The following is a 20,300-nucleotide window of genomic DNA, read 5'->3' as shown; positions in this document are numbered from 1 at the left end:
AAATGACCTACATCTTTTCCACACTGTGACACTGAGAGATCTCTGTCTTTTGGTGCTACACCTCTGAAGATGCCAGCCACAGCTGCTGGCGAAACGTCAGGAACTACAATGCCAAGACCACGGCAATACAGCCCGGAAAACCCCCAACAACCACAAACCAAAGAGTTAGAAAGATCTGGACATCTGTTTAATCTTTACTGCTCTGAATTATCCTTTGATGTGTAGATTGCTAATCTCAGGACTTCCACCTCATGACATCCTTGTCTTCCTGGTTTTGTTACACTTCTCTCCCCTCTCTCCATGGCCGATTCCAGATGGCCAGAAATTGCGGGTTTTTTGCGGAAATAATCGCTTACCGGCCACACGTTCACTTTTGTCTCCATCCGCTTTGTCTCGCAGCGTGCCGTGCCATCCCGCTTCCAGATGTTCACACGGCCAACTGAAGTACCCGGGATTGGTTGTTTCCTCCCCGTCACAGTTGACGTCGGGGGCCTTCATTGGTTCGCATTTCAGTTTTTTTTAAAAAAATTTTTTACGTGTTTTGCGCAAATGCGCAAATGCGCAAATGTGCAGGTATGCGAATACGCAGCGTCAACTTTTGTGCATTTGTGCATTTGTGCGCATTTGCGCAGTTTGATGTGTGCAAACATGCAACTGTGCAAATGGCGCCCGTTTTTTTTAAAAAAAATTAAGGGAATATTGTTGCCGGCCGGCCGGCAAAGAAAGAAGGGAAAGGGGAGGGCCTCTCCACGGCGACGAAGCGTCCAGAAGTGTGCAAACCCACAATACGCCGTTCACACCGTCCGCTTCTGGAGCGCAACACAGCACCATGAACTGGAGGTAAGCAGGGACGGGACATTACGGGTTTTTACGAGTGAGGTCACTGGAAAAGCGAAAGCACTCGCTTTATTTGTGCCCGTCTGGAATCGGCCCATGTTGCACCATGGACACAGACTTGTCCTGCCATCCAAACTGTTAGACTTTTTGCAAGTGTCCTATGCTCAGTCATGAAAGAGTTAAAATGTTATTCTGTTTGTTTAGTCAGATAGCAGGACCACTTAGGCGTAGAGTAAAAGTTCCCGCCAGAGAAAGTGGGAGTCTTTAGTCTTAATGAGGGAATCCAGGATTGTCTATTGGATGAGCTGGTTTATTGGGGGGCAATTAGCTAGCAACATATACTAAGGTTTCATTGCTCTTTGTTCAGTGAGAGTCTCTTGATCAGTATGTTCAGTCTCTAAGTTTCTCTCTCTCCAAGAATCTCAGTCTAGCTATCCAGATGTAGTCAGAAAGTGTTTATTGTTTTTCCTACCAATGTACCCTTTTTATCCTATTATGTAGTAAAGTTATTTTTATAGAGCTAGAACCACAGAAGTTTGTCTACGTATTTCCATTGCACTTATATATAGATTTATGTTGGGGGTGCACCAGCCATGATTGAGATCTCTCTCTCTCTCTCTCTCTCTCTCTCTCTCTCTCTCTCTCTCTCTCTCTCTCTCTCTCTCTCTCTCTCTCTCTCGGCTGGTGCACCCCCAACATAAATCTATCCTTAGACCAGATAGGTAGGTAGAAATTTGTCTCTCCTCCTTTCCTATCAGAGTATGGTGTTCCTATAAAAAAGAACTCTTAATTCTTTTCTAAATATAAGCTAAGTGTAAGTTTATTTCCTCTCTCACACTCACACCAGCCAGCACAGTTGCTCCAACCGCCTGTCACATCTTCTCTGTACTCAGTATTACTCTGCTAAGGCCCAACTATGAATTCCTTTAAATAGATTTCTGGGACCAGCATGCTTCCCCCTCTGCAGCTGTTATTCAGGGAGAAGAACTTCATGCCCCACCCTAAAGATGGCAGAAGCAGATGGGCAACCCAACCAAATCCTGTTTTCCTGTTTTTCTGGAATGCACTTGCCTGATGACCTTTCGTTTCCTGGATTGTTGCCTCTGGATCTGGTGACTGATTTATGAACTTTTTCAAAAAGGGAGTCCAGATAGCAGCTGGTGAGACGCTAGAATTCAAAATGCTTAGGAATTAAAAAAAGAAGGGCAAGGGCATCATGAAATATCAAGAAACATATTCCTGAATGACTGAGTTTCCAAGAGTGTCTTTCATATTCTAGAAAGCCATTAACTTCCATTTTACAGTTTAACACACTATATGAACAGATTCACCCTACAATCCTATGCATGATTATTACTTTATACATCTGGGAAAAATTTGGAATAAACTGCAGCCTCTGCAAACTCAGCCCACGCGGAATTAACAAATCATTTGTTTACGGCACAAGAAAAAGCAGTAGCAATAACCAAAATCAATTTTTGAAAAGGTACGGATAGTTGGTTACCCAAGCTGCGGGCCTGCAAGGAATCACTGGAGGGCTGCTATCTGCTCCACCAAATGATCTCCTCCAGGATTCTGTAAGTTCTTAGGCAGGTTGATTTCTCCACCCACCCCCCACCCCTTTTTCTCCTGTAACTAACTCTCAGCTGCTTTTTACATTCTGGGCTTTGGGGAGCAGATTGAGATGTTATTGAAGCTGGAATATCCCATCCCCCTAGTTTTTTATTTTTCTTTTAATTGATTTACTAAGATGTACTTTTCTGCACACCTAGGAGAAACCTCCTTAGTAGGTAGACACCTCCCACCTTCTCTATCTTTCAGTGCAGTAGTTTCGAAGCTTTGATGATATCACAGGGACTGATATGAATACTCGTATTCAAAGACACTTCCTATGCACAGCTTTAAGGGAAACCAAGTTATTCCACTGGGATTCATTTCTTATATTGTAATTCTAGAAGATATCATATTTTGTGCCAAATATATTCCTTGTGTTTCTTTTCTCATAAGGAACAATATTAGAAAGACAAAAGAAATGTGGGGACTTTGTACAACTTACACCTTCTCTAGAAAGTGACTTCAGCCCAATTCTCTGGATATTACACTCTGAGAATTCCAGTTCCCCATTACCATTCCTTACCGTCTTTGTCTATTCTCTCTTGTTTTGGTTTAGCAAAAATCCTGAATCTTAAGTTTCTGGCATTGGGATATGGAGGACCTGCCTATCTTCCCTGGTATCCCTCTGCAAATTGCAATGTTCACTGAGGGGATTCTGTATGGAGAATAAGTTTTACCAGTTGACTCGCACTCCGTATTTGCTCTCATCTATGGCCAGGGCTTTGGTCATTGCGATAACAGCACCCTGCAAGATAAAAGCACAGTTAGGGTTGCCAAACTTGCCAACTGACTAGAAATGGCATGGCCTTCTTTTATGCCTTTGATTGCAATCTGATGAACAAAAAGGAGTTTCTTCTGATAATGTCTACAATCCAAGTGGCTATTTAGCTTCTGTCAGGACAGGATGCATTTCTCAAGGCCTGTTGGCAACCCTAGTGAGGACACGTTCCAGGGTGTGGTGCCCGACCTCCTCATCTGCCACCATTGACTTTCAGCACCTGTATCATCATCCCCACATAACTTTTTTTCCTGCTGAACAAGTTTCACAGTGGAGGGGGAGGGGGGAGCTGATGACATACTTTAGGGGCAAGCATTTCATAGTATGGAGATAAATGATATCACATTTTAAATAACATTCCTCTTAAGCCTCTACTAAAGGAGACAAGTCATTTTTTCCCCTCATGGTGTTTGGCAATCCTACTTGGGTTTGCAGGTAAGGATGAAAGATGTACACTCCCGGTGCCAGGGTTTCTTGCACCTGCAGTGACTCCCCAACGTGTGATGACATCATCACGCAGCGCAAGCTGGGGGCATTAGCCGGTGGATGGCTGGGGTGGCAGGCGGAGGCTGCTCCATGCTCCGCACACTGCCCCGGCAGCAGCTTGCGGCTGCTGCGCCCGGCTGGGGGCCAGTGGTGGTGGTGGCACGGGGCTGGCAGGCTGCAGCAGCTGCAGCCCAGCCACGCCAGCTCCGTGGCGCATGCCTCCGCCCCCGACACCCCCTCTGGCACCCCTCCGGTGCCCTCACACCCTGAGGCCACCACCTACCTGGCCTCAATGGGCGTGCCGGCCCTGAAGATGTAGAAGGTTTTCACTTTTGAGGTTTAATTTTCTCTGCCTGTTAATGAAAAGGAGGCAAATCTACATTCCAAAAAACCTTGATTGTTTACAGACTGGGCTTAGCCTCATTATGAGAATCGCCAACTGACTTGAAAAATACCAACCTGGCATCCTCTGGTGCCTTTAGTAGCAACTTAATTTAGAAGAGCAAGTAAGAGGAGCTTTTCAAAGCCCATGAGAGTGTCTACCTCCACGCTGTGAAAACATTCATCAGCCAATTAAACTGATATTAAAGGCACAAGAGCAGATACGTTCAAAAACATCAGTAACAGATTCTGTCCTTGGGTCTGGATTACCTTGCTTGTGCAATATGAAACAACATTCTTCGCCCCGATAACACCGGCAATACTGGCAATGTTGATGATGTTTCCTCTTGTTTCCCGTAAGTAGGGCAGTGAGTACTGTACACAAAACATAAGGATAAAGGGTATGCCTGATCACTAAATAGGAACTGGGGGAAAAGGCTGTATATTGAAATCAAACCATTAATCTTCCTACTTTAGAAGTGCTGATTGGCCCCTTCCAGCACAGCTACAGGAAATTTTTGCAACTGGAGATGGTAAGAGTGAATGATTAGGGTGCGAAGAAGGTCCACAGCTGTAGAGCCATGTCCCTTCCCCTGTCTTTCTGATTTGGGCACCAGGGGACTGACATCTGCAGGAAAAGCATTGCACCTCTAAAACTTATACCACTCCAGAGTTTTCTATATTTGACTTCCACCTCTGGAGAAAGCCACCTGCCCCCAGGGAGAAGAAAAATACTTATAGATTAGAATCACTCACCTTTGATCCTAACAAACAGCTCTCAACGTTCGTTCGCATGAGGTTGCGGAAGTCTTGGGCACTCACATCACCTATCTTTGCAGGATAAGCTGTTTGCAAGAGGATCAAGTGAATATAAAAGGGAAGTGAGTTTCACAGAAGCAAGTTCTACAAGGAGCAAGAGAACAAATCACCAGCCCCACAATATGCTGTTGGTTTTAATGTTGGTTTGTTGGGTAAGTAATACTTTTTTTTAAAGTACTATGGAGGTTTTGTTTCATCATCATGGCTAATTGGCATGGATGGACCCGTCCTCCATGAATTGGTTTGGTCCTCTAATTGAACTAAAGGCCATCACCACATCCTGGAACAGCAAAATCCACAAATTAATTATTCTTTTAAAAAAGATAGTATTTTCTTTAGAAAGGTTTAGTGTGGGAGACAAGGGGCCTCAGGAAAGGGAGTTCCAAGAGCTTTATATAAATATTCTGCATCATTACTATGATTTCTTTGGTTTCTTTATAAACAGCCACCTTCAAAGTTATTGCTATTGCCAGAGTGCCTATGCTGCAGCCAGGACAATGAACCAATGAAAAGTAATAAAAGCTTCATTGGTTCCATTTATGGACTGGAAAGAAAATCAAGAAACTGGATACAAAGAGAAGAGTTAAAGCTCGCTGCCTTGTGAGTTGAGTGAGATTGTGCACAGTTCTAGAAGAAAAGTCTGCAAATAGCATTCTGCAGACAGACAAGGAAAAATCCTTTAGAAAGAAGGTACTCCCATACTGCACAGTCTCGGTAGAGCTTGCTACCCCCTGCAGGATCTTTTTCTCTTCCTCTTTGCGCAAAAGACATTCAAGAACTGTTCCTCGAACCCCTTATCAAACAAGACAGTACTGAGTTTTGAATAATCAAGGAACACACTCAAGCCCAGATGTGTCTATCCCAAATTCTTCCCTGACCCCAATAGTTTAAAGATCACTCACAAACTCCAACAGCGTTCACCAAGCAGTCCAGGCATCCATAATGTTCTATAGTTACCAAAATCAACCTCTGGATAAAGAGAGATCAGGGGAAGAATAACAACAGAACTGAGACTTCTGTTCAGGTGCAAGAAACCATTAGAACTACCATGGGCCAAACCTGTTTGAAGTCTGGGAGACAGAGAAGGATGGGTAGCAAATTGGGAAAAGAGGAAAGGATTAATCAATAGTATTTCCAAATCCCCCAGATCCCAAACCAGGGGACGGAGGGGGCGTGGTAGGGGGGCACACAGAGGGAACTTACCTTGTAAGTGTGCAAAGCATGTGCACCCTCCAAAACTCATCTTCATTGCATGACAAGGAAGAACTCGAGAGCTCATGGGCCTAATCCCCACACTTACGTTCCTGCTAGCCAAGTGAATAATGGTGGAGGGTGGAGGCTAGGAAAAATAACCCTAGCAACCAAAGAACAGGGTACATATGTTGGGTGGGGGACAAAGCCAGCTGCCGCTTGGCATGAAGGTGCTCAGGCATTTTGTTGATGAGGAACTCTGAACTGTGACCTACCTCCCACCTGACTGGGCCCACACTCAAGGAGGCAGTGCTTGGGTCAGCTGCCGAGGAGAGATACATGACTGAGCAGATGACAGAGAATGTATGAAAGAGCAGCATAAATGAAGAAGAAAGGCCAAGAAGAACACTGTTACAAGTCAACCCACTCACACAACTGAGAATTAGAATAAGGAGAATGGTTTGGGGTACAGACATGAAAAGACATTTCTGAGAAATGCTGAAGAACCACCAAAGAAGGGCCACTATTTACCCAGATCTAACCTACCTTAATGTCTGTTTCCTTACGGACATCACAAACTTGGAAATATGCATCACCTGGGCAACCAGAATCCTTCAGTTCCCTCTGAATTGCTTGTCCCCTTTCCGCTGCAAGAGGATAGAACAGAACACTTGCCAGCAGAATAAATCTTCAACCATTTTCTTTTTTTTGCAAAGCCTTTGATTTATCCCTGGACCTGTTTTTCCAACTGTGCCCAAGTTCCAAATATACACAAACACATTTTTCTGAAGGTCTTGAAAGTATTTCTCCCCCTGCTTGATCGTTTTCTCCAAGTGTTGCAAAATTAAACAAGTATAGTCTATTTGAAAGGAGGAAGATCCTTGGGTTCTGTCTCCTGTAGCCTACTGGAACTAAGGAAAAGAGTGAATTTAATGACTGACGAGTATACAGATGCCAAAAAAGGTTTGACAATGCTACTTTCCATCATCTGTATATTTCTCTTGGTGTGATTGCTACACTCTCCATGATGAATGGAACTTAAAATTTCTTACCGGCATTGTTTCTCTGGTAGTGCTTGAAGCAGAAGATGGGAATTCCCCTTTTGACCATGATTTTATCTTTCCCACTTACTCTCCTCCCTGTATCTACTACCATCAACTTCGTATTTTCTTTATATTTGCTAACCTAACATATATTGGAAGAAGGAGAGAGTAAGGACCTGGATACATGGATCGTCTCACTCCTGTGCCCAGAGATCTCTACTTGCTACCTGTCTGTTCCCAGCCACATTCAATACAGAGGGTTGTTTCTTACCTCCAAGGCCATAAATGGGATCCATGAAAGACCACCTCCTCCCATATTGTCCAGCCCCCCAGTTAGGATGATTTCTGAAGTCTTGATCTCCATGCCTGCTGGAATGATATGGGTGGCCACCAGACCTGTGGAATGCCTTTCCCCTTGAGCTTCACCAGGCCCAAACATTTCTTGTTGCCTGGACTTTTAAACCAGGAGTTGTTCTTTGAAAATTACTATTCAAGTCAGCTTCTAGCCTGAAGACTTAACATAGCTCTTAACTGAAGAGAATAAATAAATCATTATAGGCAACTAACCCTTGTTTTCTTGTATCTGATCTTGCAGGGTTTTAAATGTTTTGTTTAATTAACAGTTTTATGGGCCTTTCTGATTTTAATTAGTTTTTGTTTGTCAGCTGCCTCAAGGAGGTTCACTGTAAATGTGGCATTCTTTAAGCAAATAAGAGAAACCCGTCATGGGGGTGAAGAAAGCGGCTCTTGACTCACCTTCAGATGCTAGGGAACAGAAGACCACCTTGGCGCCTTGGCGAACTGAAGGGCAAGGGGAGAAATGAGAAAAAGAAAACACTCAGAGGCTTGGCACACAGAGAGATGTACGTCACTATATTTATTTGTTTGTCTACGAGACTCATTCCCTGCTTTTTCCACCATTTATGTCTTCAAAAGCACTTTGCAGGTGGAAGAGGCTTAGGAAGCGCAATGTTCCATAGACAGATCTTCTCACCACAAACAAACCACCAGAGTGTCTCCCATGAAGAGAACAGAAGGCCCTCCCCAAAGCCCTGCTGCCTCTGTGGTGTGTGTGTGTGTGGGGGGGGGGGTGCATTCCATTTCCTCATTGTTCTGTCAGCTGACTTATTTCAATTGTGCATCCAAAAACATGCTCCAGGGCTAAACCCTGAGAATAGAAAGAGGCAGGAGTAACCTATAAAGTCATCCCTCCAATTTATCAAAAAACTGTCACTATGGTGAAATAAATCAGGACCTTGCAGAATCATTAGTGCAAATATCCTTAATTTGTACTATATATGGGTAAACAAGTTTCTTGGTGGTGAGTATAAACTATTTTTTTTAAAATGTGCCCATTCAGAGCTCTACTTTTTATGTATAGGAGAATAAATACGCTCCAACAACATCCTTCCCAGACAGAACTGCTATCCTATGGGGGGAAAAATCAAGCGCTTCCTTACTTTACCCTGACAACCGCCCCAAAACCGTGCCTGAGGGATGGCTGTGGGAGACCCCAGGCTCAAATCCCCTCTCTGCCAAGGAAACTTGCTGGGTGACCTTGGGCCGGTCACACACTCTCAGCGTAACCTACCTCACAGGGCTGCTGTTGCAGGAATAAAATGGAAAATGGGAGCATGTCCCAATTTCGGAGGGAAAGTGTGGTATTAATAAAATAAATAAATAAAATAAGATCAGAGCCCTGTGAAATCATTCTAAACAGCCACCCAGGTTAGCAACCTCTTTCCTTCATTGGCCCACCAAATATCATCAGGAACAGTCAAAGAGGCCATAAGGGTAAAAGATCTCTTTCACTTGCACCTTGGTAGAGGGGAACCCTCTTCTACACAATTTAAGAGCATAGGGACTTGGTCTTCTTTTTCATTTACTCATCCTATTTAAACCACTAAGGCTGCCATTTCCCCCTTGAAAATTAATTGCAGGCTCACTAGTAGGCATTCAACAGGTAAAGACAACCTCAACACGGAAACCCAGTCAAAAAAAGCTGCCACTCTTACTTCTCAGACACAGGCTCAGAATGGATCCAGAAGTACAATTACCACTTTGCATTCTAGCAGTCTGGACTTCAAAAGCTTTACATCATGTTGAAGTTCAGCAGGTGTAGCTTCACCTGCTATTAAAACAGAAACCATCCAACATCCACTCTCACTCCTCCCCTTCCCAGAATTTGAACCACAGTGATAGGAATAGTTATTGTAACCTGTTTTCAAGGCAAGGAATCAAAGATATCAAAAGTAAATTATAACCTTTACATCAAGTATGTCAAAGGCTAACAAACAGTCTCTAATCCACAAGACGTTATACCACAATGTCCTTCTTGGGTTCACAGGACACTAGTGCCTCTTAGGTCCTTCTTGGTTTCCCTCCCTCCCACTTCCTCTCCACCCCAGATATTTAGGGAGCTAGCCTGCCTTGTCTTCCTGGCTGGCTTGACCATAGCATCTGTTGGCAGAAATTGCCCACTCCTCCATCCATAACCAATTCTCTTCATGCTCACCAAATTCTCTCACGATGGCCAGACCGATGCCGCTGGTGCCACCAGTCACTATTGTCACCTTGCCCGGGTAACGCAGATAAGTTGCCATGCTAGCCATTTGCCTCCGTTTCTCTTAATGGCTAAAAGCCAACTGAGCTTTTTATTAAGGAATTTCAGCAGTACAACACAGGGTTTCCCATAGTGAGCACACCCATGGTCTCAGAACATGCTGGGAGATGTAGTCCTTCATCTCTCCAGAGATCTATTGGAATAATAATAGCTTTTTGCTGAGACAGCTGCCTACTCTCCACCCTATGCACTGTTTATATGATAACCATCTTTTATTTGCTGTCTCCTTCTATGAATTAGAAAATGCAAAAGGAAATATCTGAGAAAAGCTTTCCAGGATGTCTAGTTTGCAGATTCTTTTTTATTGTTACATCTCATTTTTTACTATAAATTAAACAAAACATTTATTCAAATGCAAATATTGATTTGGAAGGCATTCACAGTTCCTCAGGAAAGAAGTTGCAATGCGCTGTTCCCTGTGTTTGAAAACAGCATATTCCATGTCCTGGAGGAATTTTTAAATTGCTGAGCACAAATACAAAATAAAGGAGTGCTTTGGTAAAGTATCATAACATTTCTCCCATACTGTTAGCAGTCAAACCCTTTCTCTCTTCCTCCTTCCTTGGGACTACCACCATGCTTGTCTCTCCATGTAAGTGCAATGAATGATGTATCTCTTCAATAGGGAGGAGGACTTATTAGCAGTCAAACCCCTACTAATGCTGAAAGCGCAATTTATTGATAGAATATCATAAACCCCCTTCCTCATATTCGAGAAGCACAAGGCACTGGCTGGCCCAAGGCAGAATGGATGCCAATGAGACAGGAGACTAGAAAGTTACCAGCAGGTCAGAGCAACTTACTGACCAACAGCCTTCTCCATGCCCCAGAGATACATAATTTTGAACAATGAGGCTCCCTGGAAGCTCCTGTCAACACCCACCCTTGCCTCTGCTAATCAAGCAACATCCAAGCTATTCAGGAAACCTGGTAGCTTTTCCCCCTCTGGTGCTCAAAGGATCACCAAGCACCACCTATAATCCACCTTATGAAACCTCTCCCAACCTACAGTCATTAAGCCATTGTTTGAAAACAGCACATTCCGTGTCCTGGAGGAATTTTTACATTGCCCAGAATAAATGCAAAATAAAGGAGTGCTGTTTTATTTAGTGAATTCTCTCTAGGAAACTCGATGAAAGAGAATTGTTGAGAAACATTAAGAGATTTTGAAAAATCTTTCAGCTTTCTATCAGCACAACATATTATCTAACAATCACCATTTTTCTTATTCTCATCTCTATCCAGTCACCTAGCATCGAGTTGGCCAACACAACCTGAGGGGTTTTTGCTACCAATCTCTCCCTCGAAGAGTTTGGTAAAGTATCATAAAATTTCTCCCATACTGTTAGAAGTCAGACCCTTTCCCTATTCCTCTTTCCTTATACTTCTCGTCTTCTCTCCCTTCCTTCTCCTTCCTGCTTCCCTCTCCGTATAAATGCAATAAAGTCATATGCCTACGATATATTTCCTTCGATGGGGAAGGGGACTTGTTAGTAGTCACACCCCTCCTCATGCTAAGAGTGGTCTTTATTAATGGAATATCATAAACCCCCTTCGTTATATTCTAGAAGCACAAGGCATTGGCTGGGCCAAGGCAGAATGGATGCCAGTCGGACAGGAGCCTGGAAAATTGCCAGGTGCATCAGTGCAGCTTGCCATCTCCATGGCCCTCTCCATGCCCCAGAAATGCATTACTTCGAATGATGAGGTGCCAAGAAAGCTCATGATTCATTTCATCAACACCCAACATTGCTTCCCTTATCTAGCAATACCCAAGCTATTCAGCAAACCTCATAGCTTTCCCTATCTAGTGCTCAAAGAGTCCTAAACCACCTTTCACACCTATAGTCCACCTTTGGAAGCCTCTCCCAACTCCACTGTCCACCTACAGAAACAGTCATTAAGCCATTGTTTTGGTGCAGAAATGTCAGCTTGTCCCAGGGAGCATTTCACCCTATCGCTGGGCTCCCCAACCACGTGCAGGGTGTGTGTGTGTCTCTTTGTGGGTGGAGACCTTGTGCCAGATCTGTGTACTCCCCATCCTGTGTACTCCCTGTATTTTATAGGTGCTTGTAGTTAAAATAAGTTGTGTTAAGCCTCACCTGTGTGACAACCACTTAGTCACTTGCTAGAACTCTGTACGTGCTCAGAGGCTTACCAGGTTGCCTCAAGAGCTGGTAAAGGGAAAAGCCTATTTCAGTTCAGGTGGTGGAGGTGCTACTGGAGAAAGTGAGAATCAGAGGGAGGAAGAAAAAAATAAAGACACACACAAACACCTGGTCCATAACAAATGGAATAGCATTATACTACAAGCAATACTTTTTTAAAAAAGCTTGCCAGCAGATGGGGTGGGGAATACCACTGGCTGTGGATGGAGAGTGCAGAAATCCACACCTTCCCCTCCACACTTTCACCAAAGCATCCTGAGAAAACACAACCAGATGATGTCATGAGGAAGCCACCAGTTCTTTTTCTAAGGTTGCCAACAAGCCTGGAGAAGAACATCTTAACCCTTTAACAGAGGCTTAATGTGCAGAAAACAGCAACTGAAGGTTTTCATCACAGGGAGGTAAATAACACCCCATTAATCCTGCTTTCCCCCCCCCCTCTCTAGCTAGCTGGCAATGCTAGCTTTTGCCCAGTGAACTGCTGGGTTGGGGACAGGGAAGCCTCTCCTGAACATGTATTTGTGTGATTCCCGGGGGGTGCCACAGGGTCTGCCTTGCCTTTGCCTGAAGCTCCCAAGACCTGCCCTGTCCAAAACATGATCCCCATTGTACAAACAAGGTTTTGAGTATTCTCTGTGTCCTGACTCGGCCTCTCCTAGTCCAACAAGGGAAAGAAAAACCAGGACTGACTCCTGGTTTGGGGACCAAGGAAGTGGTCACCAGGAAACTAGTACTTTACTCTGCTGCTCTGGTTAGACCTCACCTAGAGTATTGTGTTCAGTTTTGAGCATCATAATTTAAGAAGGAAAAAGACAAAGCAAAACGTGTCCAGAGGAGGGAAACAAAGATGATGAGGGTTCTGGAGACCACGTCCTACGAGCAAAGGCTGAAGGAGTTCAATATGTTTAGCTAGGAGAGGAGATGACTGAAAGGTGATATTATGTTGCCTTACATATTATTTGTTGTTTTAAATATGTACTCCTATATACTGCCTGTGCTTCATGTAGTTTAATGTCAGTCTTAGAATTGATTATGTTCTATTTCAGCAATTCTTCAGCTCCATATTGGATCCTTGATGCAGAGGAGTTAGCCGTGTTAGTCTGTGGTAGCAAATTTTGATATTGGATCCTTGTAATGCTATGTCTTTGTAAACTTGTATTTATTTACCCTATAACATTGTTTATGGAAATGTCCTTGATACTGCTCGTACTAATCTGCCTTGAGTCTCAGTGAGAAAGGCGGACTATAAATGACATAAACAAAAAAATAATAATAACCGTCTTCAAATAATTGAAGGGTTGTCATATAGAAAATGGCACGGAGTTGCCCCAGAAGGTCAGACCAGAACCAACAGTTAAACATTAGGAAGAACATCTTGAAAGAGCCGTCCCTCAGTGGAACAGGCTTCCTTGGGAGGTGGTGGGCTCTCCTTCCTTGGAGACTTTTAAGCAGAGGCTAGATGGCTATTTGACAGCAATGCTGATTCTGTGAACCTAGCCAGATCATGAGAGAGAGGGCAGGAAGTGTTATATCAGTGCTTAGTTCTCATGGCCCCTTCTTACATGCCTAGGGTAATGCCAATCACCACCTTGAGGTCAGGTAGAAATTTTCCCCAGGCCAGTTCGACTAGGGATCCTGACGGTGTTTTGCCATCTTCTGGGCAGTGGTCACGGGGGGGGGGGGGGAATTAAGAATTTCCTGCATTGTGCATAGAGTTGGACTCGATGACCCTGGAGGTACTCTCCAACTTTATGATTCTATGAAACACAGTGGGCGGTTGAGGATGACCATTCTAAAGCTTTCTTTAAAGATGTGAATCACATCAGCAGTGTCCTTTTTTTTAAAAAAAACCTGCACTTTAAAAAATTGAAGAGATGGAATGTGGATGAAATATCTGACCAGGACTTCTTTTTTTAAGGGAGTGGTTCTGACCCTGGAGGCTGGAGACACCTGAAGGGCTATGGAGTTGTTGAAAGGGGTTGGCAAATCCATATGTGCACTGTGGTTCTCGAAGGCTTGTGCTGCAGCGGAATTGGTTGGTCTTGGAGGTGCTGCTGGACTCTTTTTTGATTTTGCTACTACAGACTAACACGGCTAAGTCCTCTGAACCTTTACAGAAGCAAACTGATCCCCACATCAGAAGGAGCTGTTTGCATCTACCCCGCCCCCCCTCTCCTCCTCTATATCTGACCAGTTTCTCTTTTTGCCCTCCATGCATCTGACGAAGAGAACTGTGATTCTCGAACGCTTATGCTACAATAAAATTGGTTAGTCTTAAAGGTGCTACTGGACTCTTTTTGATAAAACACAGATTACTTCTGTGAACTTTCCTGACACAATTTTATAGCCATATAGAGAAACATGGCTACCCTCTTGGTGTTTGTAGGCAAGGAGTCATTCAGGAGGTGATGGACCTTTAAGGAATCTGGATGGTCCTTCATATTAACTAAATCCGAGTTTAAATATTAGAGACACAAGTCTGCATTTAGTTAGCAATAAAGGAGGACAATACAAAACTGTCTCAGTACTGCCATCATCACACCACTATGGGCACTGCTGCTTTCAGGCTTCTAGAGAAAGATTTTGATAAGCTTGGACATTCTTGAATTGCAAGAAGAGAGAATTAACATTCTAATTACGGAATTGCAATCAATCGCACCATCACGTCACCGGATTCTTTTGCCATCTCTTCATTGGTAGGGTAACCCATCCTGACATAATGTTTTCTATGTTATCCCTTCCCCAGAACTGAGAGATACCTTGAAAATGAGCATTTACCCTCCTTCCTCCGTTTACAAGCTCTTCTACTTTGAGCTCCCTCTTTTTTGACAAAGAACTTGCATTTTCTCAGCATTCTTGACAGATTTTTCCACTCTTTTCCTTCTGCTGTTATGTTGCCATCTCCACTCCTCTCATATGCTTTGCTAAATCATCAAAAGAAGTCCTAGTTTCAGGGAACTGTTTTTAAAATTCAGTTTTTGGTACCTCTTAGAGGGATTTAATCTGACTGAGGACTTTAGTTGCTAAATTCACCAAAGTGAGGAGACAGGCAGGAAGGAATGAGAGCTGTTTCCAGGAATTCCATAATTTTGGAATTTCACACTTTCTGTAGGGTTTCTGAGGAAATCTTTCAAAGTGCCTAAGTTCTTCCCTGGAAATTCAGTCAGTACATATTTTGATGGTGGCATTTGAAAAACATGGATGACTTTTTCAGCCTTGGTTCAACAGTTGAATTGTTTGGTAGTATCCAAGGATGTCTCTCTGTGGACCAAGATCAAGAAAATCCACACTATGGTATTCACCATTACTATGAATGGATGTGACAGTTGGACAGTGAAGAAAGCTGACAGGAAGAAAATTGATTCTTTTGAAATGTGGTGCTGAAGGTGAGTTTTGCAGATACCACGGACAGCCAACATGACAACAAAGTGGGTTCTAAATGAAATCAAGCCTTAATTCTTGGGGTTTGGCTTAGGCACTGAAGAAGATGGACGCCTAAAGGGTGAGCTCTAACCCACTTTGAACCTAAAACCTCACAAATCATTGCCAAAACAAATTATAAATTGGCTGGATTATGGGTAGAGATGGGCACGATCTGCATTACGATCGGAAAAAACCCACGATAATGGCAATCGCGCGATCGTGACTCGGCAGATCGTGATCAGCTATGCCCAACGATCCAGCAATCGAGAGGGCATAGATCGGGGCGTCTGTGCTCGGATCAGGGATGCAGACAGTCTGGCACCAGTAATCTATTACCCTGGCAACGGAGCCAGGGGAATGCCTGAGCTGTGTATCCCCTCCTTCTGTCAACCCGAATGGAAGCCCAGCTTTCCTTGATCAGCAGGGATTCCTTCCACGGAGCAGCAATGCACTCACCAGTTGGGAGAAGACAGCCAGGGGAGGGAGGGGGAAGGGGGTGTTCTGTAGCCATGGGCAGTCCAAACGTTTTTTGCTTTTTAAAAAAACGCGGCTTTGTAGGAGGAGTGGCTGTTTTTCTGTCTCTCTCTGTTTTTAACCTGCTTTTAAAACACTGTATTTTGTGGGAAAACCTCATTCACGGCTCTGTGTGTGTGTGTTTAAAAGGGAGTGGGTAAAAGCTGGATCCAGATGATTTTAAACGGATCCTCATGAATTCATATGATTTTTATACTGAAACAAAACAAAAAGGCTGTCATATTATAGATCATGTCCTAGTCTACAGACAGCAACAAAACAATCATGCGTCCACTAATCCGTGGCGCTGCCACGGCACAAAAACATGCTAAAAAAGCACGGATCCGCATGGATCCTCTTGATTTTTAAGTGGGGCCACCCAAAATCCACCACACAATCACAGACCATGTCTGTTGCCACAAAATGGGACCAAAAAATTCAGCCATCCACTACTTCGTGGAACCGCCACGGTGCAAAAATACTGTTCAAAAGCACGGATCCGCATGGATCCTCTAGATTTTTATATGAGACCACCCAAAATCCACCATACAATCCCAGATCATGTCCATATCCACAAATGGGACCAAAAAAATCATTCATCCACCACATTGTGGCAGCACCACGGCACAAAAACATAGTTCAAAAGCACGGATCCTCATGGATCCTCTTGATTTTTACATGGGACCACCCAAAATCCAGTATACTGTCCCAGATCATGTCCAATGCCACAAACAGGACCAAAAGATCTAAAATATGACAGCCTTTTTGTTTTGTTTCAATGTAAAAATCATATGAATTCATGAGGATAGGTGTCTCAGATTCATGTTTTTTCACCGTGGCAGCGCCAAATATTTTTGGATCTGTGTTTTTTATATTTCAGTCTGTGGACCTGGCTGTGATATGTGATTTGATGTTTCATTTGTGTTTTTCCTATTTAAAAAACCATAGGATCCACGAGGATCCGTGTGGATCCTGGTTTTACTTTCTTCCTGTTTAAAATATGGTTTTGGAAGACTTGCTGCTTGCTTTTAAGATCGGGTGGGGAAGAATGGAGGATTCTATCCCTGCTATTTTTGTAAAAGCTGGCTGAAACATGTTGACGGGGTGTCTCTCTATTTAGAGAGGCAGGGATGGGTTAAAAACTTCCCCCCCTCTGCTCTAAGTGTGTGTGTGTGAAAATGTCCCCTCTCTGAGGGGAGGCGGCTCGTCGCTGGGTTAAAAACTCCCCCCCCTGCTCTAAGTGTGTGGGTGGGGGGCCCCTCCGCTTTGGCCTCCCCGATCCCGGATCGGAAACGGGACTTGTTTGGAGTGGGTCAGTGATCTGGGGTCGTCGCCCGCACGGATCCATGATCAGCTTGATCGGTATTTTTTTGGGGATCGTGCCCACCTCTAATTATGGGAAAACAAAATCTTAACAAGAAAAAAAACATGAAAGCAACAAGAAGGCTGCAGGACTTTTTTTCAACAAGTAACACACTGTCACTCAGGGACTAACCATAAATAATGCCACTCAAAAAGCAAACGGTGCCTTAGGTCTTGGTATAATTAATGCTTCACTAACACTATTCATGTCTTTTGAAACAGCTGTTTTTACTCCTGTATTTGTGTATGATAAAAGCTTAATTTTTTTTTAAAAAAAGCCTGAATTCACCCTAGCAGTTAAAATGACAAAACTCGGGTTATTATAATAATTTTGTCACATCATGAGAAGACAGGACTCTCTGGAAAAGTCAGTACAGTAGCACTAGGAATAGTTGTAGGTGATAGGAAAAGAGGAAGACCCAAAATGAGATAGCTTGACTTGATAAAGGAAGCCACATCTTCCAGTTTGCGAGAGATGAGCAAGTCTGTTCATGATAAGATGTTTTGGAGGTCTTTCTTTCATAGGATTGCTAAAAGTCAGAAGCAAGTTGATGGAACGTGACACAAACACGTCCCAGGATGACGAAATGCACACCAATTCTACAGTCATTCTTCTCAGAAGTCATACTTTTGAAGAACGTGCAAAATGGCTGTTCCTTTACCAGGAAGCACACACAATTCACCCATAAATAATCTGAAACGGAACCAAAGGGGAGAAACTAATTCAGGCAGAGAGTTTGGAGGAGAGGGAAAGGAAGCTGAGAGGGCACCAAACCCAGCACAACCAGGGAGGGTAGATACTGATGAAAACTCATGTTTAAGCATCAAAGCCACAAAGCAAAAGTGTATTTATGGCACTTCTTTTTTTGAGCCATGTCTTTATTGAATAATGGGATTTGGGATAAGAACATTCATAGTTGTTAGTCAAAGGAATTCAACAGTAAACATTAACAGGAAACATTTAACGAAGTTCAATGATATCATGATTCTGATGTCCTTGGGTGCACGCATCTAACAAAATGCTGCTGTAGCACTGTGGTTAAGTGGTTCGGCAATGAATCAGCATTCTGCCATGAGCACAGCAGGGGGCCTTGGGTAAGCCACTCCTCTCAGCCCCAGCTCCCCAGCTGTATTGTGGGGATAATAATAACACTAACTTGTTCACTGCTCTGGGTGAGGCACTAATGTGTCTAGAAGGGCAGTATAAAAATGCAGTTATTGTTGTTGTTGTTGTTAACCTAAAGCCTGATTAGAGGTGAAGTTTCATGGCTGAGCTCCTGCTTACAGTATCAGAGCCTAGGGCAGGTGAAGCTGAATCCAAGATGGGGCTGCCATCTTTTCTTTCTGGACACTAATCTCTACACTGCACTAACTCACAAGTCTCTCATTTTTTATCCCCTTTTGCTACAGTTTCATGATGCAAAACCTTTCTGGAGTGCTTCTTGGATGGGTGACTTTGAGTAAATGACAGTTGGACTCTTAGCTCTTATCCCTACCCAACTTCACAGCTCTATTACTTCTGAGAGGAGTCCTGAGAGCTCCCACTCACACTTGGACCACGCTGAGGATCCACCTCACTCTTCTTCCCAAAGCTGACTTCCGTTCCACCACTGAGTATGAGGTTGAAACCAGTACAGAAAGTTCCATCAGCAGCCAGGTACAGGACACCCAAGGCTACCTCTTCAGGGGTCCCAAAGCGTCCCAGAAGCTATAAATCTGCAAAAGAAGAGAAATGTAAAATTCTTTACTCATCTTATATGAGATTAGATCATGAGCTGAATCTCGGCACAGCGGATTTTTTGATCAGTAGAATGCAGGTTTCTTTGGTGCAGAATTCTGACTTTCATTATTTTTTCTACCAGTCTATTCACAGCCCTACCTACTACAAGTGACACCTGACACTAGTTGGACACTTGTCAGCTTCCTTCAAGTTTTGATGGGAAATGTAGGCAGCTTGATGGAATGTTGGACAAGTGACAGTTGAAAAGTCCATTGGACAGCAGTTGGAGAGCCAAGCTGCAAGACCAAGATGCCTACGTTTCCCAACGAAACTTGAGGGAACCTGACAAGTGTCCATCTTGTGTCAGGCGTCACTTGTAGTTTGGCTCCCAGACATGGTAGAACTTTTTTTCCTATCAAGTCACAACTGACTTAGGGTGACCTTGTAAGGTTTTCAAGGAAAGAAATGTTCAGAGGGGCATGCTTGGTAGCAACTCTAGGTTTCCTTGATTTCCCATCCTAGTACAAACTGGGCTTTCCCAGCTTAGCTTCTGAGAGTGGCCTGGTTTGGGCCATCTGGATAGAGGGCATGGTAGAGTGAGGGTTGCCAGTTCGGATTTGGGAGATCAGGAGACAGTACCTGGGGAGGGAGCTCAGCAAGGATGCATCTTTTATAGGACAAACAGAAGTCCAAGAGCATCCACCCTCTGTACCCAGCCACTCTAGGACTTCTGCTTCCCTTAACATGCAGATCTGTGATATTTTCCTGGACACTGATCCCTGTAGTTGTCATTAATTCAGGGAGAACTTTAGTTCCCATCCAAAGGATGGCAGAGCCAGATGGGCAGGCTCACTGCTCCTCTTGTCCTGCAACACACTTGCCTGATGATCTTTCCTTTCCTGGATTGCCGCCTGTCGATCTGGTGACAGACTTATAACGCTTCTCAACAAAGGAGTCCAGATACAAGCTGGTGAGATGCTTGAAAACAAAATGTTTTTGAATTAAAAAGAAGGGCAGGGGCATCATGAAGTATCAAGAAATATATTCCCAAAGGAATGTGTTTTGAAGAAGTTTCTTTCCTCTTTCTAGATAGACATTAACTTACACCTTACTATATGAACTGATTAACCCTTACAAGCCGATGCATGATTATTCTATTATACATCACAGAAACATACAGAAAGGAATGTAGACTGCTATCTCAGCCCATGAGGAATTTTAAAAATCACTTGTTTATGCCCCCCCCCCCGCAAAAGCAGTAGCAATAACATAAATACAAATTTTAAAAGGTATGTATAGATAGTTGGTTACCCATTCCTCCACTTGAAGCCAGCTAGGTGAC

At 43.7% G+C, this 20,300-nt stretch overlaps 1 protein-coding gene across 1 annotated transcript in view; it reads right to left on the bottom strand.

Annotated features, from left to right (window-relative positions):
- The window catches only part of LOC129339511 (uncharacterized), a 57,869-nt gene that overhangs the window by 28,735 nt on the left and 8,834 nt on the right, over positions 1–20,300 (bottom strand). The window contains exons 8-17 of the mRNA XM_054994091.1: positions 19,840–19,936; positions 18,756–18,946; positions 7,421–7,598; positions 7,159–7,291; positions 6,653–6,753; positions 5,818–5,884; positions 4,853–4,941; positions 4,367–4,471; positions 3,129–3,196; positions 1,909–2,005 (exon numbers count right to left, since the gene is read on the bottom strand). Of these exons, the coding sequence (XP_054850066.1) occupies positions 1,909–2,005; positions 3,129–3,196; positions 4,367–4,471; positions 4,853–4,941; positions 5,818–5,884; positions 6,653–6,753; positions 7,159–7,291; positions 7,421–7,598; positions 18,756–18,946; positions 19,840–19,936 (1,126 nt within the window). The remainder of the gene's footprint in view (positions 1–1,908; positions 2,006–3,128; positions 3,197–4,366; positions 4,472–4,852; positions 4,942–5,817; positions 5,885–6,652; positions 6,754–7,158; positions 7,292–7,420; positions 7,599–18,755; positions 18,947–19,839; positions 19,937–20,300) is intronic.

Source organism: Eublepharis macularius, chromosome 12, assembly GCF_028583425.1.
Source record: "Eublepharis macularius isolate TG4126 chromosome 12, MPM_Emac_v1.0, whole genome shotgun sequence".
Classification (NCBI taxonomy): domain Eukaryota; kingdom Metazoa; phylum Chordata; class Lepidosauria; order Squamata; family Eublepharidae; genus Eublepharis; species Eublepharis macularius.
The sequence above is the reverse complement of the archived record's forward strand: the minus strand, read 5'-3'. Positions and strand labels throughout refer to the sequence as shown.